The 24,480-nt window shown below is 38.8% G+C and overlaps 1 protein-coding gene across 2 annotated transcripts in view; it reads right to left on the bottom strand.

Moving 5' to 3' along the window:
• Window positions 1-8,006: 8,006 nt before the first annotated feature.
• The window catches only part of UNC79 (unc-79 homolog, NALCN channel complex subunit), a 107,341-nt gene continuing 90,867 nt past the window's right edge, over window positions 8,007-24,480 (bottom strand). For both annotated transcript variants that reach the window (XM_066188712.1, XM_066188711.1), the window contains 7 exons: window positions 22,921-23,010; window positions 19,399-19,574; window positions 17,601-17,787; window positions 16,055-16,252; window positions 13,811-13,888; window positions 10,244-10,285; window positions 8,007-9,568 (listed from right to left, as the gene is read on the bottom strand). In XM_066188712.1, the coding sequence (XP_066044809.1) occupies window positions 9,368-9,568; window positions 10,244-10,285; window positions 13,811-13,888; window positions 16,055-16,252; window positions 17,601-17,787; window positions 19,399-19,574; window positions 22,921-23,010 (972 nt within the window). In that variant the 3' untranslated portion in view covers window positions 8,007-9,367. The remainder of the gene's footprint in view (window positions 9,569-10,243; window positions 10,286-13,810; window positions 13,889-16,054; window positions 16,253-17,600; window positions 17,788-19,398; window positions 19,575-22,920; window positions 23,011-24,480) is intronic.

Raw genomic sequence — 24,480 nt, 5'->3', positions numbered from 1 at the left:
TGCAAAGCTCTTTTCTAAATTCTCAGTCAGCAATAAAGAAGTCAATGTTTATCTAAAATGCTTATAGTGCTTCCCTCTCCCTTGTGCTCCTTGTCAGTTTACCTTTAGATTGCAAGAAAATATACTGGTTTTCCACCCTGGAAGCATTTCCCAGATGCCTAGGGAAGCCTTTCACATACCAGGTGCAGCTTTTAATGAGAAAGGTTTTTAACTTTCATAACTGTGGTGTCACTACCAGAAGTGCTATTTGCTGCATGCTGTGATTTAAGGGTGAAAAAAAACCCACCAAAAACCACCAGAACACCCCAAAACTCAGAAAACCAACAAAAGCCACTAACAAGACTATCCACTCAGCTCACAGCCTCTCTCTGTCATGGGATATCACAGAGCATGAGCCCTCTGAAGGTTACTTCTCTGCCAATTTCAAATATTGACCTTGATGTCCTGTCCCTTACAATATTCTTTAAAATCCATCATCTGCAAACTAAGTTTAAGTCAGGAAACCTAATTAGTAACAGAGACAATAAATAACAAGCTTAAGGGGAGGGAGGAGAGAACCTCTTGCAGGTGGCCAGCTCTTGGCTGAATAATTCTCTGTGCAACGGTCATGCTTCAAAAATTTAATTCTCTGTAATTTCATTTAGGATGGGGAAAACAAAACAAAATTAGGAAAGTGATATAGGATTTCATTTATATTCTGACAAGTACATTCATCTAAAGTTTAACCATAACAGCTGCAGTTACTGTATCTATCTCCCAAAGCATTTAATGGTGTGAAGCAAGTGGCAATAAAAATTTAAAACAAAATAAAATAAAATAAAAAGTATCTACTTGGCATTATTATTTGCTATTTTTATACCAAAAAAAAAAAAAAAGAAGTCTCCCTACTGTCAGGCTGATTGTATTAATCTGAGATTCCTATGGTCCTTCAGACTTGATTGCTTTTGATTCTTGCTTAGTAGAAGTGGTGATGAAGGAGCTGAAATCATAATTCCTATTTAGAAGGCAAAGAGGAGGCCACTTCATTTCTGTGGTGAGTAGCACATTTTGTTGCTTTAATTAAAAAGTTGTTCTGAGAAGCTTCTGCAGTATTCAGAGCAGAAAAAATATGGTATTTTCAAAGACACTTTGGGGATCACTCCTGCAGTTTTTCTGAGCTATGTTGATGTTGCTTAAACATAGTAAGGAGGAGAAGCAATCATTGAATTTGAAATACGTTCTCTATCTCGAAAATTGTAAATCAATCTTCTCAATGATGATAATTTATTTTCCTTTTTGCAGTTCTTAAATTGCTATCCATCTCTATTAAGGTTCTTAAAGAGAGATTTTCAGCAACAGAGCACCCTCTAAAACAAACAAAAAAGAGATTTAAGTATCAAGAACTGAGGGTGTTTAGCCCAGAATTGCAGTGATTTTCAAGAGCCTGCTCCCTTTAAGATGAATGCCCAGAAAACTCTACAGGTCTAGGCTTGTACTCCCTGAGAGTGTGCCAGAAGTGAGCAACATTCTACAGCCATGAGCCACCATTCTCTTCTGGAGACAGCAATGGCTCTCAGGTTCATCAGTGCATTACTCAACCCTCCGAGCTAGCCAGACTCCCTCGAGACTTGATTTTCACTTTTTAAAATCAATACACTTCACTGGTACTTTCAGCTTTTCGTATGACAGCAGCATTGAAAATTAATATTTTACTGAGATTACTAAGGGTGGACTTAGGAGGGCATATAAGATTTGGGTCCACTGCAGAAGCATGTGACAGCTCAGATAAGATGCTGTTGGCTTAGAGAAACTAAGATAAGTCATATTTAGGGTTTTTATTCAATGATGCCAGGATCCTTCACATTGTCTGTGACTCAGATCAGCTCTTTCTTTTGCACTGGAATAATGACAAAAGCCTCTTAGCCTCTTAAATTTAGCTCTAACCTTGACTCAAACTACACAGATGTGTTTAGGGTGCCTGCTCTGTTTCCCTCTGCTCAAGGTACCAGCCAAAATAGCTCTCTCACGGCAAAGAGTAAAACTAGCTGCAAGGCATCTAAAGGTCCCAACATCAAAGGTTCATTTCCTAATATCTGGAGCTACCCTTTACTTGAGCTACATTTTAAATAGCCCAAGATTCTATCACTTACCTGAATACTAAATTCTGGCTAAAATTTAAGATCCAGGTTTCTCTGCTGGAAAAGTTGGTCAGGGAAGCCTCAGACTGGCACAAGGTCCACCTACACATCCCAAAGCATCTTGGTGTGACCTTTCCTACTCACACCTGGAACAGAGCAGGAACAGCTCCTCCTTAAGTCCTCAGGTTCCTACAGGCCATACTCTGTGCATTCATGAAGAGGTAAGGGAGACCAAAATCTCACCAAACCCCTTCTTGTTTTGAATTGTGAGGGAGTATCATTATGTCATAATGGAGGACATAAGGGTGCCTGGCTATATGTCTTGCTCTCCTTTACACATTCTAAGTAGCACTGTAACACTCACTGTGAAGCCCAGAACAGATGTCACAGTACACAGGAAAACACTCTCGAGCTGGGACCAAACAGAGCCTTGAAATGCTGCTGTGGTTTCCAAGCCATGTCATTCTGCACTGCCTTGTGACACTTGAGGCAGCATTAAATTCCCTGCCTCTAATCCTCTCATTTGAGTGAAGCATCTTCAGCAGCCCTAATGTTTGATCTCAGCCTCACAGCTGGGGAAAACTAGCAGCTGGTTTGTGATTCAAAAGGAACAGAACAATAACCCATTGAGGCTACTCCTCCTGTCTGTGGATGGGTGAGTCAGACGAATAATTGGACAACACAGATCAGTTAAGCCTAATTCGGTTAATAGAATTAATTTGCAAATTAGTACACATTAGGTGAATCAGCTGCAATTCATTTTGACTGAAATGTTAAAAAATACTCAAGTAGTTATAATGAAAAGATAAATATTACTGCAGAAAAGGTTCCAAAGAAGGCAGTCTCTACGTGGAAATTTTTATCTGTAAATGCTGGGGATGCATAGGTTGAATTTCATATAATCAGTAGGAAGCATATCTTCTTCCTGTCTTGTACAGCCTTTATTACCCTGACAACCCTTAATGGATCTTAAATAATCATTAAAGATGGGCTGAGAAAGTTCTGACTGGAATCCAGGCATAGATGTCGGGATTGATAGAGGGTCTGGTGCAAGGAAAAGGAAATAAACTATTTTAAATTTAAAGGCTGGCCTAGAAAAATTAGTTGGTAAAATAATTTGGTCCTCTAACTTTCTTCCTAGGAAAACTTGAAAATATGTCTGGGCTACTGTTTTTCAGTGACACACACTTAGAGCAGATAAATATCTGATATTTGAAGATTGGTATCTTCAGTGTGCTGATCACGGGGAAGAAAATGCCAAGAGCATGATTTTGTTATTGAAAGGCTTGGAAAATGCTTTGGTCAGGTACAGTTAATAGGATCTCGGGAGCAAAAGTTGACCTGCAGCTCCTGGAGCACTAAGATGATTTAGGAAAATACTGAACTCTGAGCTGTGTATGGTCAGAGTAAACCAAGAGGCAAGAACAGTGGAACAAATGTGCCACACACACACACGACTCAGAAGAAAACCTGCATTGTTGGCTTCAGTGCACAATGATGGCAACACCTGGTGTTGAATAAATGTATCTGGAGGAAGATCAAATCGTGGCTGCATCAGTTTAGCAATTTATATGTGAAACCTCTCTGAAATCCACAAACACCTGAAACACATATTGCTGTGGTCACTTCACCATATAAATCCTTGCTCCTTCTGAGCCATACATAGGGGTTTGATCCTCAACAGGAACAAATTGTGCCTCTCTGTAGACTTCAGTACAACTGCACTTTGTACTTGCTTTGGGTATCACAAATCAACACTGTGTACAAAGGATTTCATTAGCAGTGCAAATTAGGTAACCATTTTAATAAATTATTTATTTATTTTAGCGGTGGTCCTTTATATTCTGTTTTACTGACACTTTCCTGCATAGCAAGGATTCACAGGTGTAGCAAACCTCTTGTAAAGTACTTCACTGCAATCCATTTGACTTAATCCAAAAGTAGTGGAGCTGCCAGAAAAGCTAACCTGTCTAAAAAATCTGTTACCTATAAAATTTTTATTCTGTGCGTCAAACTTCACAGGCATGCTACTGTGCCTTTCTGAAAGGATTTAAAGTTGCAGAACAGCCATAACAGTTATGTTGTCCAGCCTGAATCATTCCTTGAGAAAACTGACCTGGCATTACATGGTGTCTATCAAACCTTGAGGCTCCCAGCTCACAGTCATGGCTTGTCAGGTTTGATGGGGAGCTGGTTAAACGCACTGTCAGAGCAGGTTACCTGCGGCAGTGCACTGAAGGCTGCTCACCAAGCTGGCTGAAAGCCCTCTGGTATCTATCAAATCTAGCAAAGTACTGTAAAATGATTCACAATGTAGACTTCCAGTGACTAAGCCATGGGTTCCACTTTTCCTTGTTAATGCTCTGTAAGTATGGATAAGAAACAAGCCACTCTTGCCAAACTCTACCAGCTCTTCACAATCTCCTGCTCATTGTGCCCATTACAATTCACAAACCACACACAGTGATAGCTGGAGCCCTCCAGTTCACAGCTGCAGGACTAAGGCACAGTGGGTCACCAGGCAGACCAGGACTCTTTGTCATGTGGCCCTCTGTCCTTTGACCTGAGGCATTTCCAATGGTGGCCACTGACTCACCATCAGCAAACCCTGGGAAGGCCAGTGCCAAGGGTGGATTCAGATTCTCTTCCTGATCACTTTGCAGCTGGGGAGCATCAGGACATCTTCCACTTCGATGGCTATTCTGACTGCTGTCCCTTGATGGTCAGACTCCAGCTGAAATTGTGCACAGCAGAGAGAGGCAGAAGTGGCTAGAATGATTAAGAGTTAGAAACCAAGTGACAAATGCAGAGCCCTTCTATTCAGATTTGCATCAAGCCCAACAAACTGTAGTGCTGTTGCCTCTGCCTGACTTCAGGCACAATGGTCAGCTGAAGACCCACGTCATTGACTAAGCAGCTCTTGTGCAATCAAGATTCAGATCCTCTTGAAAAAAAAATTGACTTCAGCTTTGTCCAAGAGTCACATTAAGAGGCAACAAGAAAAACTGTGGATAGAACTCTCCCAGAGCTGCGTGCAGCTGGGGGAATAGCGCAGGATTCTTGGCTGCAGAACTCTTTTCCAGGACATGCTAGCAAAGACAAACAGCCCTGGGCTCTGGTTATCTTCATCCAGCTTGAAAGGAGGCTTTGCAGGCCAGAGTTCAGAGACATCTTCTGTCTCAGAACGTTCGTCAGTCCTAGAGCACAGTGACTGCTGTCATAGCATGGAAAACAAAGCCAGAAAACCAACTGAGCTTTTAGGGCCTTTGAACTGCCACGGCTCTAATGACATGCTGCACAAACATTACGTTTAAGATAAAGCATGTGTGTAGGTAGCAATTGATGTGCTGTAAAAGCCTTTGTGTGACCCTGCGTGTAGCTCAGGCCGTGGTTTTCCCCGGAGGCAGAGGAAAGCCCCTGGAGATGCCCACGCAGACATTAACCTCGCGCTCAGGACACAGGTTACGTAACCCCGCAGGAGCGGGGGTTTAACCACTGCTCCTTCCAAAGTGCCCCTCGTTGTTGGGAATTTCACAGTTCAGCACACCATAAATTAATTCTTTTACTAGGTCAGGCCTGGTAACAAGCGTTGATTTAAGCAGCTTATTGCAACAGAAGACTAAACACTGTTCCTAAATGGCAGGTCTCCATGATCCTACAGAGGATGGATTCTGCTCCTGCTGACACACAGCCAGAGACACAGCCATGCTGGGAGCGTGGCAGAGCTGCAAGATTTGCCGCTGCTGTTTGGTAGCATTTTCAGGGAACACCAAATGTTATTTACTTCCTAATCTTCCTACAGAATATAAAGAATTGCTGCTCTGGGCTATTTCAGAGAGATAATGTGAGTGACTCATTTGAGTTGTGTATTGACCTCAGGCACCACAAAGATATATTTTACAGTGCTTTAAAAAACTACTAATGCAGATTTCTGTACTTCTGAAGATCCCTAGAGTGCACTTCAAAGATTTTCCTGAAGTCTTAAACCACACATATCTGGTCAAGCCCCATGTTATTTGTTGTTATTAGTCAAAGACCTCTAATCATTGATCATACCATCTTCCAGGCTATATCCCCGATGCTAAAGCAGCTTCTTAGTAATTTGCAGTCCTAATATGCCTAGGCATAACAGCTCCATAAGAACCATATTAATTGTAATCAGTGACAGACACATACGAAATCCTATGTTGAAACATGGGAGTAGTTTCTGTGACCAACTCTTATCTCTAAACCCAGAGCTGAAACCAAATCTCAATTCCCACAGTGTTAAACTGTTTAAAGACCTGGATTCAGCAGGTCTGTCTTTGGCTTGTGCTAATTTTAATAACTCCCCCCCCCACTGCATTTGCATTCTTTTTGAGTTTTACCAGTCTGAACAAAGATGCTTTGAAGCTGATTTTGCTAGGCAGGGCAACAGCTTTCACAATGTTGCTTCCATGCATTATCCACTGAGGTGCCTGATCACAGATTCTCCTTTCCAGAAGTGAGTTTCAACAAGATTTCTCAGGCTCTGCTCTTCTGCAAATCATCTCTTCATCCTTTAGGTTTCCACTGCACCCATCTGAGTTCACCCACCTCATGCCCGAAGGCCTCAAATTCCCTCCCTCTCCTTGTCTTTCAGATTCACCAGATCACAGCACATCAAAATACAAAAATCTCTCTCCTACATGTCCCACTTTCAGGGGCCCAACAGCACTTCCATTTCAGTAGGATGACCCCAGCCCCTATACCGGGCCCCCCTATTAATGTGGTTACTTAGCAGAGGTATCACCTGTGTTGCAGGCACAAGATTGAAGAAGGCACAGCTGAGGGATGGGAGGAGTGAGTCCCACTGAAAACACAGACCACACCTCCTCTTTGCCCAAAGGCAAAGCTCCAACTGCCTACCACTTAGCCTGGTATTGCACCCCCATGAGGGAGTGACAGATCTTGGGGTGAAAGGAAGGCATCCCAAAATCAACAAAACATGGCTCAAACACCAGCGTTCTGCAGATGAGCAGGGAAGTGCCTACAGGGAATCATTATGGAGAAAATCCTAAAACCCCTTCAGGAAATCATGCTGGGCACCCTTCTGTACATTAATGCACACAGTATGGGGAATAAACATGAGATAAGAGAGCTAAGAGTGCCGAGAGATAAGATCCTGGATGAAAGAAGGATGCAAGAAAGATGGTTAATATTTGAGAAGAACCAGCTCCAAGCTCAAGAGCATGCCATGCTGGTGCATCCCCCTCCCTGCTCCCCCATCAAGCCACACCATGATCTCAGCAAGGCTCACTGGCCACCACCCTCTGAGCAGATGCTGCTGACTGAGCCTGGGCTGCTACCCCCACTCCTGGAAGCTCACTTTCACCATCACCTGAGAAGATGCAAAGGCACCCGATGTGAATCCTGCACTTAACTCAAGGGGAACTTTTCACAGGGACCTTGTACATGCTCTTTAGGTCTATGTGCATGGGAGTGTGAAGGTGCTGTAGTAAGTGTACTGTGAATGTTCTCTCTTGGATTCTTAAGTATGTTAGGTGTGTAAGTAAGATAGGCTTCTAAGTGAGTTGGTGTGTTTATAGAATACTTGGTTAAATTGTTTAAATTAGGCTATCAATTCAGTGCTGTTAACCTTTAGGCCCAAAAACTGTTGGTCATGTCTGGGGCTCACTCTGGCAAGGGGGTCCACTCTGAATCTTGACTCAGTGGGAGGGTCTCTCTCATTCCCACATTCATTTTTATCCCTACTGTGTTTTCATCCCCAGCCTCCATGTAGATCATTTTAGGTTGCTTTCAGTTTTAGATTATCCAAATCAATTTCTCTCCACTGAAAACACTCAGAGGGGCATTTTTTTGGCAAGCTAGCACATGCCTTAGTGTTTTTTCTTTGTTTCATTAGTTGGTTTTATTTTTGTTGTTTTTGTAAAGCATAACACTATTTTAATGGCATATCTGCAAACATTCCCATTTTTATTTTAGTAAATCAGTGAGGGAAGACCGACCCTTCACAAAACCTGAAACATACTCAGGCAGATTCTAAGAGTGGTAATAAACACTAGGGATTTAATACCATTCCAATATACAACTTAATATTTGTTATTTTCTAATCAGTGCATTACAGAATAAATACAGAAAATACAACTGGGATTGCACAGATTTAAGTATTTATTATAAGAGGTGGCAAATCATTATGCTTTCAAGATTTTATGTAAAATCCACTGAGTTAATTGATTCTCCTTAGATTCCAATGGGCTTTGGCTGAGTCTCCTAATGATATTAAAATCCATCTGTTATTAAACATCATGTATGCAACAGTATGCAAATGCTGGGATTTGTAAATATCATTATGCAAAAGTTCAAGTCCAATCGTGCTCCTCTTGAAGTTTGCAACATAAATTCTGTAGACATCGATAAGAATAGATTTGGGATATCTTTTTAATTGCACTGTATACAAGTGTCGACAGAAGAATACAATACAGTAGTCACAAAATTAAAGAGGCTTCTATGAAACCTACAAAGAAGAGCAGCAGAGATTCAATGAAGTAAAAGCAGTATTTCAAAAAATAATAAATCAGACCTAACAATTTTGGAAAATGTACTGAAAAAAACCACAAATTAATTGGCACAGTTTAACAACCTAATTTCTAAGTGCACTTCATAACAACTCTCCTTACAAACTGCTGTTTTCCCAGAAGATGGTGACAAAAAGCCTCATTAGAACATCACTGTTTTATAGTGACAGATTTTATTGCATTGCCAGCTGTGAATCTAAAAAAAAAAAAGACATCCCCCCTAAAAACTTATATAAAGGTTCCTAAAAACCCTATTTTCTTTTGTAATTGTCAAAAAATAGCAACATAGCACTTCCATGTTTGTGAATACCCACAATTCTATTTTTAAAAAAAATAGAAGTTAAAGAAAAGTGATTTGATTTTTGTTTTAGCTTCAAAAATAATGTAAAGGAACATTTAAGAACAAGTTATTTCAATGATCAGAGAGATATGTACAATATGATAGATTTGAGTCCAATCCATGTTCATGAATGCAGACTTAGAACCTGTTGATCCTGAGTAACTGTAATTATAAACTGGCAGGAGCAGGCTCTTAGCTTCACCCATTATAAGCTTTTTCGCAATCTGTCCTAGGCTAAAAAGTGTAGCTACAGTATATACTCTGTATATGGATTTATACAAAAGGTCTTTTACAGCTCTAATCCTGTTATTGCTAGGCTAAAAAATGAATTTTTTTTGAACAAATTACATGGATCATAAAGGATAAAATTGAGATGCAGCTTCTGACGACTGAATTTCTACTTGAGCCATTTTAAACTGGGTACACTGCAGCCACTTCCGGAGCACAGATGAGCTATTGTTCATTTGTCCTGACCCCTGTAATACCCTCAGGCTGTGATGGTTGACATTGCTCTGGATGGCTTGGAGGCGGAGCTGAAGTCCAGCAGATAAATGCTGTTGAAATTATGCAAAATGTTTAGTTTCTTACCTTTAAAACAAACATTAACATAGCAATGTGAAGGGCACTGGTTGTTGGCCAGGGAGTTTCTTACACTGCCCCATGTCAAATTTCTTTCTTCCACATCCTGCCCTTTGGTGTTGCCATGGAAGGTAAATGTGCTTACAGACACAACTCCTTACTGAGACCAACTCCAAAACTTTTCTTCTCTTCACCAAAAATCTCTTGACTCACACACCACACATCCGCTTTGCTCTCCCTTACAAAGAGGGCCAGATGGTACAGTTTTACCCAAGCAAATAGGCCCACAATATCTCCTTTAGAACCCAAATCTAACTCCTGAGTCAAGAGTCCCAATCCTGATTTTTCAGGGAACTCTCAAGCCTAAGGCATTAAGAACACCACAGCTCAGGGAACAACCAATCTCAGTAAATGGAGTGGAAAGGCCCCAACACAGAATCTGGGCAGAGGAAAGCATTCCAGAAGGGAAAAGGAGAGCAGTACTGACTAGAGGGCAAGCATCTCATTCTGTCTATGCTCACACTTTCATCTCAACTGCATATGCTACAATAATCTATTTTCAGGCAATATGAAGATCACATCTTATTTCCACAATTTACAGAAATGTGTAATACTAACAATAAAAGGATAAGATACTGGAAACAACTTACCTTTAGGTTTGACTGTATCATTGGCAACCACATTGGTATGAGCTGCAAGAAGAGGCGCATTTTGTTATTATTTGACTGTAAACATGCTACAGTTACTGTGAGACAGAGAAGGATACATCTAATGCATTTAGCCATTTGAATTGGCAGGGTCTGAACCACAAATCTGAACACGTGGTTATTTTAAGTACTTGGAGAAGGTAACTCTCTGATGCAAAGAAGCCAGTTTCCCTTGTCTTATAGTAGCAATTTCCCTTGTCATCAGTAACAATTACTGATATCCTGTTTAAGGCACTGATGAAAATACAGAATTAAACTTGTTACAGGAAGTCACTTCTTACTTTCCTTGTACGGTTTCTGTTTGTGCACATGTAACAGAGTAGAGTAAAAAGTTTACATGGTCAGGTATACATCAAGAAATAAAAAAAAAAAAAACAACATGCAGCAGTAGTTCTTAAAAACAGGTCATATATTTAAATGGTAACCAACATTTTTTAAGCCACTAGCCACATCAGTGCTTCACTGCAGAATGTGAGATATTCTGTAGACTGGGGAGCACAGATAAAAGCTATCCAGAAGGACAAGGTGAGGAGATCTGCAAATTTGTCAGCTGTGATTGGATTGGAGTGATATGTATTTCAGACTCCTGCTTTTCAGGGAACTTTTACTTCTGAGGAAGTGTAACATGACAACCTTATGAAAGCCAGAGAGGAATTTCTAGCAAAAGTATTCATGTTTTTCAATTTTAATTTAACCACTGAGGTTACTGTTCTAAAATGTTCCTCCAAATGGCATTAAAATTTGCAATTTGCCAATTACACTACTGGAAGCTGCAAGTTAAACCTAATCACTATGGACAACATTAGATAAAGTGCTGTTTCCCTTGTGAAAGAAATGATAATTGTTTCAATTTCAGTGCTCTTTTGCTGGAGAATTATATGCAGCTCTGTCAGGACTCATTACTTAGTCTACCACATGAAGAACCATAGTCAAACCTCAGCATTTACAGACAGATGAATGCTAAAACAGCTGGAATGCAGCCAGATGCAGCAGACATGTGAGCTCTGTACATCTTTCCATGGGCTCTCACACTAATGAAGTGCTTAATTAGATGCAGTGACCACAATCCCACTGTGTGTTTTTGGTGAGGAGGGAACAGATCTGAGAAGCCATGCTCCACACCCCACTACCATCAACAAAACATCACTGACAATTTCATCTGGCACTGACGGGAGCTCCTGTGAAGTTAGCCAGTGGTGGCACGACTGGTGTCAGAAGTCCATCAAGCAAGAAGGGAAGCCAGCTGGAAAACTTAGGGTGCCCCTCTGCATCTGAACCAATTCACTGGACAACTTTTACAGTCAGCTGAGAGAATCAAGCACTTCACATCCAGTTCATCTTGTCCCAAAGCAAGTATCTAAAATAGATCAAGATGAATCATGTCCAAAAATACTGACTGCAAAGGGCACTCATGGAAACTAGCTTTTATCAGTACCTCTTCTGGACGAGTCTAAGGTCAGATACAGATCTTTGTCCTCCAGCACCAATTCTGTCTTGCAGGGTCTGGACATATTTAGGGAAATGAAACATTCTGCTGCAGGCACAAGCAAGCAAACCCTCTAGTGCTACAGCTGCCAGATAGATAAGTCACACAAGAAGACATTTTTATGGAAGCACTTGAGTTTTATTAACTAATCCTCAGCCAGCCTTTTCTTCACAAAGGAAGAATACAAAACACTAGTTAGAAAGAACAGTTGGAAGAACAGAGTGCTGTCAGACACTATCAAATTTTTTGAGTTTCTATTTTCAACAGAACAATATTCATTCCAGTTTAATTTTTAAAGGGAAACCAGACTGTAGAACAGGCTGGTCACAGTGCTGTCCTGGCTCCCCAAGCTCTCTAAAAAGCTACACAGCAGCTGCCGGAGCTGCCTAAAACCCTTGGGTCTCTGCAAAAGGCCTTGAGCTGTTCCTGTCTTAACTGTAGGCTCCCAAGTTCCTCAGAGATACATTTGATGGTCAAAGATGTGACCAGCAAGGTACTGGTCTCCAACACCAATGCCTAACATGGTATGGCCACTTTCCCAGTTCCTTTGACTTTGAAAAGCAGGAGAAAAGTTGAACACTTTCATTTCATTTCACAGTCACTGAAGAAGAGACTGTCTCAAATTTGATTTTTTAAATTAGAGAAGCCACTCACTGGTTCCTGTGTGAATGAGCTTTGCACCGTTGCGTCTTTGAAGGACTTCAAACATACAGTAAGTCCCTAAATCATGGCACTTATTTTTCATTCAGATCTACAATAAATATTTTTACAATCAGTTAGTTCAGAAAAAAAAATAGTAATCTGGAACTATGAATCCTATAGTACTGTTATGCATGTATATTGTTCATGCAGGATTTCACTTTAGGGCTGAGTAAAGGGGATTTGGTCACCCAAATTCTTCTCTTCCATCCCCCTTCACTAAACATGAAAGTTTAGCACCTTAACTCAGAGTTCCACAGTTTTATGAGCTTGATTTTATAGTAACAACAATGTCCTTTTAACCTGACTTAGCATTATATTGATATATACTCTCAAACCTAACCCCCTGAAAGCATTCATTTGATTTGTGACAAGGATTTGGCCTGAAAGGCCTCTCTTTTCACAGCTTTAAAGCCACTCTTCATCTTTGTCAAATTCTGAACATCCTGGACTGGCTAAAAGAGAAATCCATATGTCTTTCAGACATAGCCATAATCACTTTAACATCTCTTAGTGACAAAATTTCTGTAGTGAATCAAGACATTAAAAATCTGTATTTTCACAATGAGTGTGAATGCTTTCATGTCAGTTGACATAAAGACCTTCAATTTTAGCTACTTTATTTTCAATTCTTGCTTGATCATAAAAGACTGGAGTAAAGCAATAGTCAGAAATTTCCTTTATGGCAACAGAAGAACTATATTAACCTTAACTACTTATGTGGAAACTCTCTTGCACTGGGAAAATATAAAAAAGGATAGTAAAACTGATTTATGCTTGTGAGACTACCTCAACCCTTCTGCAAACACTGTGATAACCCATGGAAGACTGACTATGGATTTCCAAAGAAACAACTCATACACATATAATAACAAGAAAACCACTGTGGCAAAAAGTTTTTCTTATCTACCTAAAAGAATGGGAGGCTCAGAACATAGAGGAGATCTGCAAATTACCTATGATGATTAAAAGATACAGAATGGCTGAAAATTCAGGCAATAGCTAGAGGTTCTCAAAGTCAGTGACATTAGTTGTGTCTATTAGAGGAATAAGATCATTACCGACATTAGTGGCAATGGAAAGAGAAGTAGATTAGATGTTCATTTTAAAAAAAATCAGGAGAACTTGAATGTGAGATTGTGGTCTGGTCTTCTTACCAGAGATTTTATTTTTGAGTTTGCTCTGCTGGGTTCTATTGTGGCGTTAACATTCAAGTCAATTTCTTTTTTTGAGTGGGAGGGAAAGCAAAGGACAATACATTTAGAAATCAGAACAATCAGGCAGGCAATATAATTTAATAAATATTCATTATATGGTATGCCTACCTTTACAAAGATAGTAGAGTTGCATTCTTGTAAAGCCTCCATTAAACTAATCACATGCAGGCACACCATTTCCACCATCTAGGAAAAGAAAAATCAAGTGTAAAACCAAATTAATATCCAGCAGAACAATGTAGTAAGATAAGCCAACAGTCACTAAGAAGGATCTTCCTGTATTCGCTAGGCAGTTATACTGTACCACAAGGTGTGCATTTATTAACCACTGACATACAAGATTAAATATTACATAAGCACATATGGGATGTTTTTCTTTATTTAGTTTCACCCCAGTGTGGTAACATCTATCTGTTAAGTATTTCAATCCTTGATATATTTTAATTCTTACCACACATCAAAACAAGTTGTCTTTGGCTTTGTTCTTTTCAGACATCACAAATGGTTTTTTATGTCTTCCCTATGAAATTCTCATCAATCTGTGTGTCAGAAATTGGTATTTTTATTTATTGAATCTTTGAAAATTAACATGCTCACAAAACCCATCTTTTTATCCTCCATCAAAAGATAAATTATTGTTCTGAACTGACAGCTAGTCTGTAATTCTTCCATTTTGTATCATAATTTATGACAGATGCAAATATCAGTTATTTGGTAGTAGACAGCTTTTATGTTTTATATCGTGTAAATTCACAGGTACAAGACAAACGCCCTGAGCCAGCAATGACTATTTACAGCGCCTGTCTAAACTACACGTGAATTCCCTTTGATAATAATAAACTTAGCTTTTATGTTGTGCTTTTCATCTTCAAAATGCCTGACAAACACTAACTAACCTCACAACACCCCTGTGAGACAGGCAAGTATTATTATCTACATTTCACAGAGCAAGAGCTGAGGCAGAGAGCTTACTAACTGTAGCTCGAAAGCTACATAATGATACACTTTCAGAAAAAGGACTGGAACTTGGGACTTCCCAGTCAAATTCTAGTCCTAGGGCTTGACAAGAGGCTTTTGTGTCTGACTAAACAATTGGTTGGTTGGAAATGCTATGCACGCTTCCTGTTCCTTCAAATGGAGGTTCCTGAACTACTGTTCTCAGCAATGGCTTGTGAACCACAGAGACCACACCACATCTCAGAGGCTAAAATACCATCTGGGGACAGGTGGTCCTTGCCTGGATATGGACAAGACACAGAAAATAGTAACTGGCTGAGACATTCAACTGCAGCCCATGCAATTCCAATTAAAAGGGCAAGGTCCATGCCTGCCAGGGATGGAAGATGTTTCACATGGGGAAAGGGGAATTATATAAAACAATTTCCCTACACACAGCAGGTCTACAATTAAAAAAGAAAAAAAGAAAACCCAAACAAAACAAGAATGAAAACCTTGGTAGCAGCAAACCTTAAAAACCCATACATTAAGACCTAACTTAAGAGGAATGCGCCATGTATAAAAATGTTTCCCACTCAAAGCTAACATCAGGCTCTCCAGAGCCAGAACTACAACTGAACACCCCAGTTAAAAGTTTTGCCCTGTTGTGACCATCTGGGATGTAGGAAACACAATAGGCCTTGCCCGTCAGCAACAAACTCTTAACCTCAAGCCTGCAGGTACAGAGAATCATTACTCAAGGGCAAGAAAAGGAGCAGCTATGAGAGGGCTGCTGGAAGGCCTCTGGGTTCTTATTGTACAAAGTTGCTCCAACAGAAGAGAGTATTTGAGATTAACAAACGTTTAAAGGTTATTATCAAGCAAATGGTTTGGATGATTTCTGGACACAGTGAACATTCCCTTTTAAATCTTATCTCTAGAGATGCTTCCTTCCAATCATTCATTACTGAAAAATGTTTCAAGGGATATTTATGTAGCTTATTTATGATGAGCAACCCATGAATCATGGGTGGCCAGTTGTCAGCAGTTGTGTATTTTTTTCACCATCACGTGGTAAAAAATAAATGGATATTCACAGAATTATCCTAGAACAGCTCATTTCTGCTGTAAGGCAGGGTCAGATAGAACAACAGACCACAGTTAAGAGCAGGAATATGTATAAAATGAGAAGTGATGCGAGGAGCTCTTAATCCAACAAGCAGCGACTCAAGTTCCTGATGCTGTTTAAGGCCCACTGCAAGGTTATATCACTACTAATTAGCTATCCTTTTAATTTCTCAAAAGCATCAAAGTCACTTTATGATGCTATTCATAGACTGTTGTATTCCACTGAAACAGAGCCAAGCCTCCTCTGAGTTTAATCTGTACTAAATCTGCCTGCAGCACCTGACGTACCACTTTGTTATGTGCCATTAGCTGCAGGATGCTCGGTGTCACTCGGCTCCAGAACTCCAGGGCTGTGAGGATTGCTGTAAAGCTAAATTCATTCTGATTCTGGACTGTCGGAGCTACTGCTGTTTGTTCACAATACACTGTCCAGAGCTGAGCAAATATAAATGCATGGAACAGGGAACACATGTGCAGAACAGATGTCTGTAGGAACAGAAAATAGAAGAAAATGTTCATTTAAATAAGTGTATTGAGATACAGTGCAGAGGCTTTCCCCCCTGCCATGTGTCCCACTGTGCAGTTTTGCCCCTCACTTTCCTATGTCTCCCTCCCATTAGAACTAGTAAGTCAAGTACACTTGATAACATCTTTTCCATGTTTAAAAAATAGGTTTATATTTTCAGACCAAAAACTGCATTTGCAAATACGCTCCCATGCCATCTAAGTGTCTGGTATTAAGGTTAGTCTCTTCAAAATAAAACTAGTTTTTCAAAACAGGTGTTCAGGACTATGTCTGAAACTTTCTTAATGGAAATCTCCACTGCGATCTGTGAAAGGCCTGAAGGCTCTGGCACATATGACTCCACTTCAGAACCTGAAAGGACAGTTATCATACAAAACACATGATTTTACATCTTTTCTGTTAATCTGTCATCCATTTCTGCTTTGCTGGGACTGCTCATAGTCACAAGGAAACAGTCAAGGAAAGAGAATTCATTTTGCATAGTCAGGCATGGCTCCTTGCTAATCCTCGTTATATATCACAATGTCTGAGCCTCCAGGACTGCTGGATGTTAACTACTTCATTACAAGAGAGATGCTTCTGGTCAGAGATGTTTTCTCAGTTTGCAAGTGCAAGAGGGATTCATGCTCTGTGGCAGCACGACTGCACCAAACATCACGATGGTTGCTTGGTAACTGGAAAGAGGTATTTGAAAGAGCAAAAAAAGGCCAAAGAAATAAATGAGAAGCACCAGTGTCTTGGCTGGGTGGAGGGAAAGAAAGAAGAATTTTATGTATAAGATAAATGTGTGATCATTCTGCTTCTGTCACTAATAAAAACCTGGTTGGTGTCAAAAACTGCTGCTGTATTTGTCTTAAACTACTGTCACAAATGTCTTATAATCTGTAATAACTCTTCTTGTCCTGAACACCTGAAGGAAAATGTTGTGCTTGAATCATCACTGTTTGTAATTACTTTGATCATAAAACCATTTACATGCTATCCAATGCAAATATACAACAAGAATAAATAACTATCTGAGAAATTTGCTACAGAGATGGTCATTGCTAAAACTTCAATTTGGAATTCAGTTTTTCTTTCCTCACTCCTGTGTTCAGACATTTTGAAATAGCCAAACCTCAAACTTAAGTGTAGTCATTTCATCAGTTTTCTAGGCATGTAAGAAAAACTTTACTTTCTTAGTATAGTTTCTTTCCTGGCTTCTGGGTTTTATTAAGCTTTTACCCCTCCTTTTATCTTACTAAAAAGAAATGTTTGCAATAAGGCCAATACATAAGACATCTCTACTTAAAACACATAACCCCTTACCTTTGATTGCTCTGGAAACCCAATCAGAATTACAATAAGGTGGTCAGCAATTTGTGAACCTGCATCCAGTGGAATAGGCATGCAAGATGATGGAGAATTTGGACAGACAACATTGTGTGTCAGAGACCCCAGAAGTAGCCAGGACAGCAAACGAATGTGTGAGACACATTCTATGAACTCCTTGGGCCTGTCAAGAAAGAGCAGATTTTACAATGATACTAAGTTTTCTGGCTTTCCCCAAAATATGGAGTCTCCTTATGCACATTTGGCAGATGCAGTCTCAGTGTGCTGGAGACACAGGTCATTGTGGGAAGACTCCAACTACACAGAACTTGGTGGCCTTGACATAGCATATACAAGTCCAAAAGAACATATTTGGTGGATTGAAGAAACAGTCTCTATAAAAGGTTAAAGTATTCACAGATTCATTGCTTCTATATACAATGATTTTTTACACAGATGTCATCAGATGGGAAGGATTTCCCAAGTGGAAATGCTTCTCTCAGCTCCCCTGGACACCACGCAGCTGCATTATCTCCACTGTATTCCACTTCTCCATTGGTACAGTGGAATTAATTTCTGTGTTCTTGAGCCTCTCCTTGCACATTTGGATTGCGTTTTTGAGGGCAGGGACTATGCTTTTTTGTGATACAAGTATTTATCCACCATCCAGTGCAGTGTCTAATTGCAAAGCATTGTGCTTATATAATCTAGAAAGGAAGAGCCCTTTACTGGTGACATCTTGTCTGTCCCTTTGCTGCTTCCAAGCTCTGACTAAATACTCATTTGAATTCACAGGCACAGGAAAAAAATCTTTTTTTTTTCCATCAATAAATCACTATTTACTAGGCCACTCTCCTTGCTGGTTTTAGCTTCTAATTTGATGTCATTGTCAAAGACTAGTATTACCCAAGAGGCATCCCACTAATTTTTGGTTTTTAATAAAATCTGATACAATGCTCTTCCTCAAGTCCCTTTAGGATCTTAAAGTAATCTACTACTTTCAATTCAGAACACGTGCTCCTTTCCTTTACATGTAAGGAGCTAAAGTGCAAGGAGATAAGCACTCCATTATTTCCAAAAGCAGATATGCTCCACATAAATGCATAGGCAGATGTATTTAAGGACTGGAACCTAAACAGCTTAGTCCCCAGAATCCTGGACAGGTAGTCTGGGACAAAGCTGGGACAAGAATACAGGTTTCTTGAAACATAGTCCAATGGCCTACACTCAAAACAACTCATTGTCACAGTAATACAAGGGACAGTATTTTTTAGAAAATAAAACACTGCACATCAGGACTTCTCACTGTGAAAAGGGAGAGAAAACATGTCTTGAGCAGGATTTCTCTCATTTAACTTCAGCCAGGTGTAGTGGTTTATCATACATCAGTAGGCCTACACTTAAGAGCTCTCACTCACTTGTACTCCATAATTTCCAAGGCCATGTCCTGTTGTATTGTCTATAATTCAGAGAATATTTTGTGTAATTCTAGGACTGATCAAGTGCCTGTGGGCTTTTTATTGTCTGGACCTAGAACAAGAATCAAATTAATTTCCAGTGTTACTCCAGTCAAGCCCCTGGAGTTACCTCCCCTATCCCTTTGACACGTACTTTAAATATTACATTAACAAACTCCTCAGTTAAGATCAGCGAGATGCTGAGCAGCTTGTTTCAATGTCCCACTGCCACCATTTCATTCTGTGGGTCTTATCTATGGAATCTGGCAATAAAAACATAATTTTGTGAAAATTTTTAACTCATTTTAGGATTCCTTCTTGTGGAAAAGCGTTCTCACCCTTGCTGCATTGCCGATGGAGGATGGTAAAGCCAAGGCAAATACCGGATTACAGCTTTGTTGTCCCTGTGGTTTCCCCGGGTGATTTCCATAGCAGCAATCTGAGCTAAACCAACTTTCAGGTGTCCACCAAATGTGTCTTCATGCAGTGGCTGAGAGCAAGTCTTCATGTGACTCTGCAAGACAAAGATCTGATTTCCTACCCAAAAAGAGTATTTTGCTTGAACTAAGTTCTTCCAAAAACCAGCATATTCTCTTTCACTCCCCTTCAATTCCTTCTCAGGATCTCTAACTGTGTCTACAAAGCAAAGCTCAGAAATAGATTTTTTAAAATTCTCCAATCCCTATATTAGTAACACCTGTATGATGCAGATCTTTCCACAGAGGGCCACAATTCTAAGAGGTCAGACAAAATATAAATTGGGAAAAAGGTATAGGCAGCTTTTTTATCAGCAAACTCAACAGCTGATAAATACAAACTAATGCTTGTACATCCAGAGAGCTTAGGTAAAAATGAAAGAATCTAACCATTTAACAAGACAGCATATGGGCAGGAAATGCCTTCCATGTGCAATATTCCATTTACACGTTCATAAAGAAGCTCTCACTTATTCACCAGCAATAAGACTATATTGCACTAGTCAGCTATATTGCACTATTCAGTTACAAATGGCTTTAAGCTCTGGCAATAAAAAGGGCCAGTGTTTCTTACCAAGAAACACTCAAATATTTATGCCTGTAAAGATAATTTTTTCGGCTTTACCAGCTTTAAGGGATGTTTCACTGCTGCTTCTTGAGATACTTCTGTGTTTCTATTAAGCTAACTTTGCATTACCTTCTGGTACTAGACTGTAACAGAACACAGGCTGACTGCAATTGCTTGCTTAAAAGGAGAGCCATATGTCTTGCACAAGAAAATCAGGTCATCAGTTACTCAATTACTGTAGCAGGATAGAAATCAGTGAACCAATAATATTTTTGTAACAGAAAAGTATCTGACCCCAGAAACTTACACTACCAAATTGCTTAAAGTCTGTTTCAAGAGAAAAAAATCCCTATGTACCATTATGAATATTTAATAACTTTGTTATACAGACAGGTGAAAAAGATAGAGAGTTATACAGGCAGATACATTATATATCTTCAAAAATGGTGGAGTTTTCTAAATAAAATCCTGCCAAACTTTACCAATTAGGATGCTATCTCAAAGGGAAAAAAAAAACATAAAAAACTGAACAGAAACAGTACACTAAAATGCGATTATCTTGAGAATTAACATTTATACCTTTGCTATAGTGGAGCAGTTCCTAATATACAGAACTGAAAATAATTGGCCTCTTTCAAAGAAATTATTCTTGGATACACAAAAGATGATACTGGATATAAAGAAACAACTTTAACTATGTCTGTTCTCTGAATTCCTACAGAGAGAAGAAATTTCCAAATTTGAAAACCACCTTCTGCTGTTGGGATTGTTACTGGTCATGTAAATCATATGGCATTCTTTGTTAGCTATAACCCCAGATGCTGTTGATAATACACACTTGCAAGAGATTGTACATCTGGATGATCTTAGTACTCATTTCTGAGTGAGGAACACCTCTGTTAATAAAACCCAAGCATTGTAAGTAAATATATTAAATGAGTTTGCAAGAATTTGAATCTAGATGTTGTGAATTTGTTTGATGTTCTGACTATTTTTAAACTTAGAAATGCTTACAAATATTTTCTCAAACATGTTGAAACCGCAAAGTTTTCTCTCTTTAAATAAAAATTGGCTTTTAATTTTCTAAGACAGAAAAGATTATTCTTTGCAATACATAAAGTCATGGTCATATTTAACTCTCCTATCATGCTAATTTTGTCCTCAGATTCCTGTATTACATTGCTAAATCAAAACAACATGAAATTTCTGACTTAGTTTTAAATGGCCAGATTACTGATTTGGGAAGCTTCTTGTCCAATTTCAAAACATGGAAGTGAAAAAAAATGGGTAAAAGTTTTAGTTCATGTTCTACTAATATGCATTTATAAATTTTTTTTTAAAAAATAGTCCGAGGATAAGAAGTAATCATCAGACTTCATCACTGTAAGAATAATTCTAAAAATCAGACTACAGCTGAAGGGAGATGGGCAGAAGGAAAAAGTCCTAATGACAGAAAGTTTTCTACAGAAACATTTTACACAGGAGAGAGGATACCTGTAAGTATTTATAAACATATTTTCCCCATTCCTGGTTTCAGGTAAGCCCATTTTTTTTCCTGTCGAACTAGCAAACCAGATGTATCTCTTGCCTTATTTATGATTCATTTGCCTACATATTCTGAAAGCAGTTCTAAACTTTAACAGAAATGGGTGAATAACTTAATAGGACAGAGTGGGAAGGCAATCCAATTCAACTTCAAATAATTAATTACTTTGTGCTTTGAAGTAAATTTCTACTCCAGGATAACAGACTGCTTCCCTTAGACTATTCTTTTTTCAATTCAAAGGAATTCATGGCCAACAGGGTAACAATTTTTAAAAAATAATATTTTGTCCAGTAAAATACAGTTAAAGTGAATTTCAAGGCACAAGTTTCAGTTTAGCTGGGAGGTGGCACAAGGTGGGGTTGAGGGGCCAGAGAGACAATGAACAGTGAATGTGTGAGAAACTAGTAGTGTAAAAATTCTCAACTCATTGCTTCAAAAATAAACTTCAGATCAGGAATGTTACTTAGGCTACTTATTTTTCAAAACATTTTATAAATTTCCATCCTGTAGGAAATTTAATAGGAGCATGAAGTTCCTCCATGAAACAGGAATTCTAGGTTTTGATTAGCTAATGAGTACTAGGGTCCTTTGATGAAATGCATTCTGTTAAAATAAAATGTTTTATTTTAACAGAAGTACTTTCCTATCATTCCTCTTAACAATTTGTCGTTCAATTAATATAAAGAAACCAAAATGCAGTTTGGACTACAGAGGTAAGAGCTATTTGGTTTTTCCGCATCTCAACAGAATATAACCTGACAATGAAAACAACAGCATCCATTAGAAAAAGGACACCCCCTTTTTTTAGGTTAATTACTGCATTTTAATTACCTCTGAACTTCCAATAAATTGAAGTGTCTGCTTCTGTCTATAAGAAACACAGAATTCCTCCACAAGAGTGTACTTAGCTGAACAGGCAAGGAGTTTTATGCTTCCCTGGGTTATATTAAACACAGCTGCTTCTCACAGTGACTTTAGTATGACATTTGCTTATCATAAACATTTCAGAAAAATCATGTCTGCATTTTTATTGTGTGCTCACGATATCTGAATTTGCCTCCATTTCAACACCACATAAGCTTCTTTGTACTGATACCACAGAAGTCTCTAATCTGTAACAGCACTAATATTTTTTTAAAAGAGAAAGAAAAAAAACCCTGTCAGTCATCCTCAAATACTTCCTACCATGTCTCCTAGGCAGGTTCCTTGCAGAAAACTATTTTTGTCAAAAAAACTCATACACTTTAGAACAATGTATGCCAGAACCAACCTTCAATTTGGTTAAGGTATGCATATCTGCAATGAAATCCAGCACTTCCCCAACATACTGCCTCATGCATTCCATTGCTGCAGTTCCACACTAAAACATAAAAAAAAAAAAAAGTTTAAGTACCAGGTTTTGTTTCACCAGAATACAATTGGTCTGTCTCAAATTCTTTATTTTACTTTTTAGTTGGAATAATTAGGAATAGGTATTCTTTGATGTTCTTCCTCTCACTGTTTTATGTTCTCTTATCTGATTATAATATAAGAAGATAGCCCAGCTGCTGTGATTTCTTCATGCATCATAAAATACTCTTATCTATGACAGCAATAAAAGATTAACTGATGAAACTTTCAAGAATATTCTTGTCATGTCACCCTGAAATTTATAGTGGCCCAGAATCAAAGTCTTAAAAACTTGATGAGAATTGAACTACTCAGTTTTTCAAGCAGCTGAGTATTTCAGCAGTTGGAACCAATCAGTTACAATCAAAGCAAAATTCGGTCACAGGCACAGATGCCCTTATTTCACATTAATCACAATGAAAAAACAGTTTAAATAACTTCAGGGTTTTTTTTTTATTTTATTTAAACATCACTAAAATAAGCATCACTGAAATGTATTATGTTTTTTTTTTCCTTTTTGCAAAAACTAATGAATATTTCTTGTATACTTTTGAAGGAAAAGCATTCAAAATACAGCATCTTAATGGCACTTAAGCTATTGCAGTGCTCCAGTTAGATCACAAAGGTATAAGCTTATTGAGAAGCCACCTGTGCCAGAGCAAAAACAACCTCAAAGGGAAAACAAAAGGACTCAATGTGGTGCTTGCTGTATTCGTGCACTACAAATTTTCATAATCCTTTTCCTAGAACAGTGACAAATATGAATCTGGCGCTCAGCTAGCACAAGATGTGCCCGAGGTGCAAAAAAGGAGTCAACGGAACAAAGCTGTCGGATTAAATAAGGGCTTTGAATAGAACAGAGAACCCTGCAGGGAAGCTTTCCAAAGGTGATACTACTGACCCACCAGGTATCACATAAACCTCTGTTTATATGTTAATAGTCTGAGGTGAGGATAACGCTAGCTGAATTCAACAGGAACTATGGATGCCTCATTCTTACGGCCAAGTAAAAGAAATGCTTATCTTTTGAGGCTATATGATCACACTACTAGATATCTTTTTGATATCTAAAAATGTGGTCATTATTAGACCACAAAATTAGATATCTTTTTGAAGTCACGAAAATCTACTTTATCCCGAGTCATAGGCTCAGGGCAGAACACTGCAGTAAAGCTTATAGAAGAAAACTACTGTTCTTTGACTTCTTTTTGATTACCTGCACTTTGAAGCATAGAAGCTGATTATCCTATCTGAGTATACAAATGAACTAGATTTAGTTTTAGTCAGAAAATTATTAAGCCACAGTTGAGTTTTAGTGGCTGAATTTTGAAAAACTGCTAGCATTCTATATTTAAACAACTGACCTGGGCACTCCTCATTTTTGTATGTTACCTTACTATGCCACCTTCTGGCTTGTCAAATGTTGTTCCTGTCAGTTCCC

This window comes from Chamaea fasciata, unplaced genomic scaffold (genome assembly GCF_029207755.1).
Source record: "Chamaea fasciata isolate MVZ Bird 193981 ecotype frontalis unplaced genomic scaffold, bChaFas1.0.hap1 SCAF_7, whole genome shotgun sequence".
Taxonomy (NCBI): domain Eukaryota; kingdom Metazoa; phylum Chordata; class Aves; order Passeriformes; family Sylviidae; genus Chamaea; species Chamaea fasciata.
The sequence above is the reverse complement of the archived record's forward strand: the minus strand, read 5'-3'. Positions and strand labels throughout refer to the sequence as shown.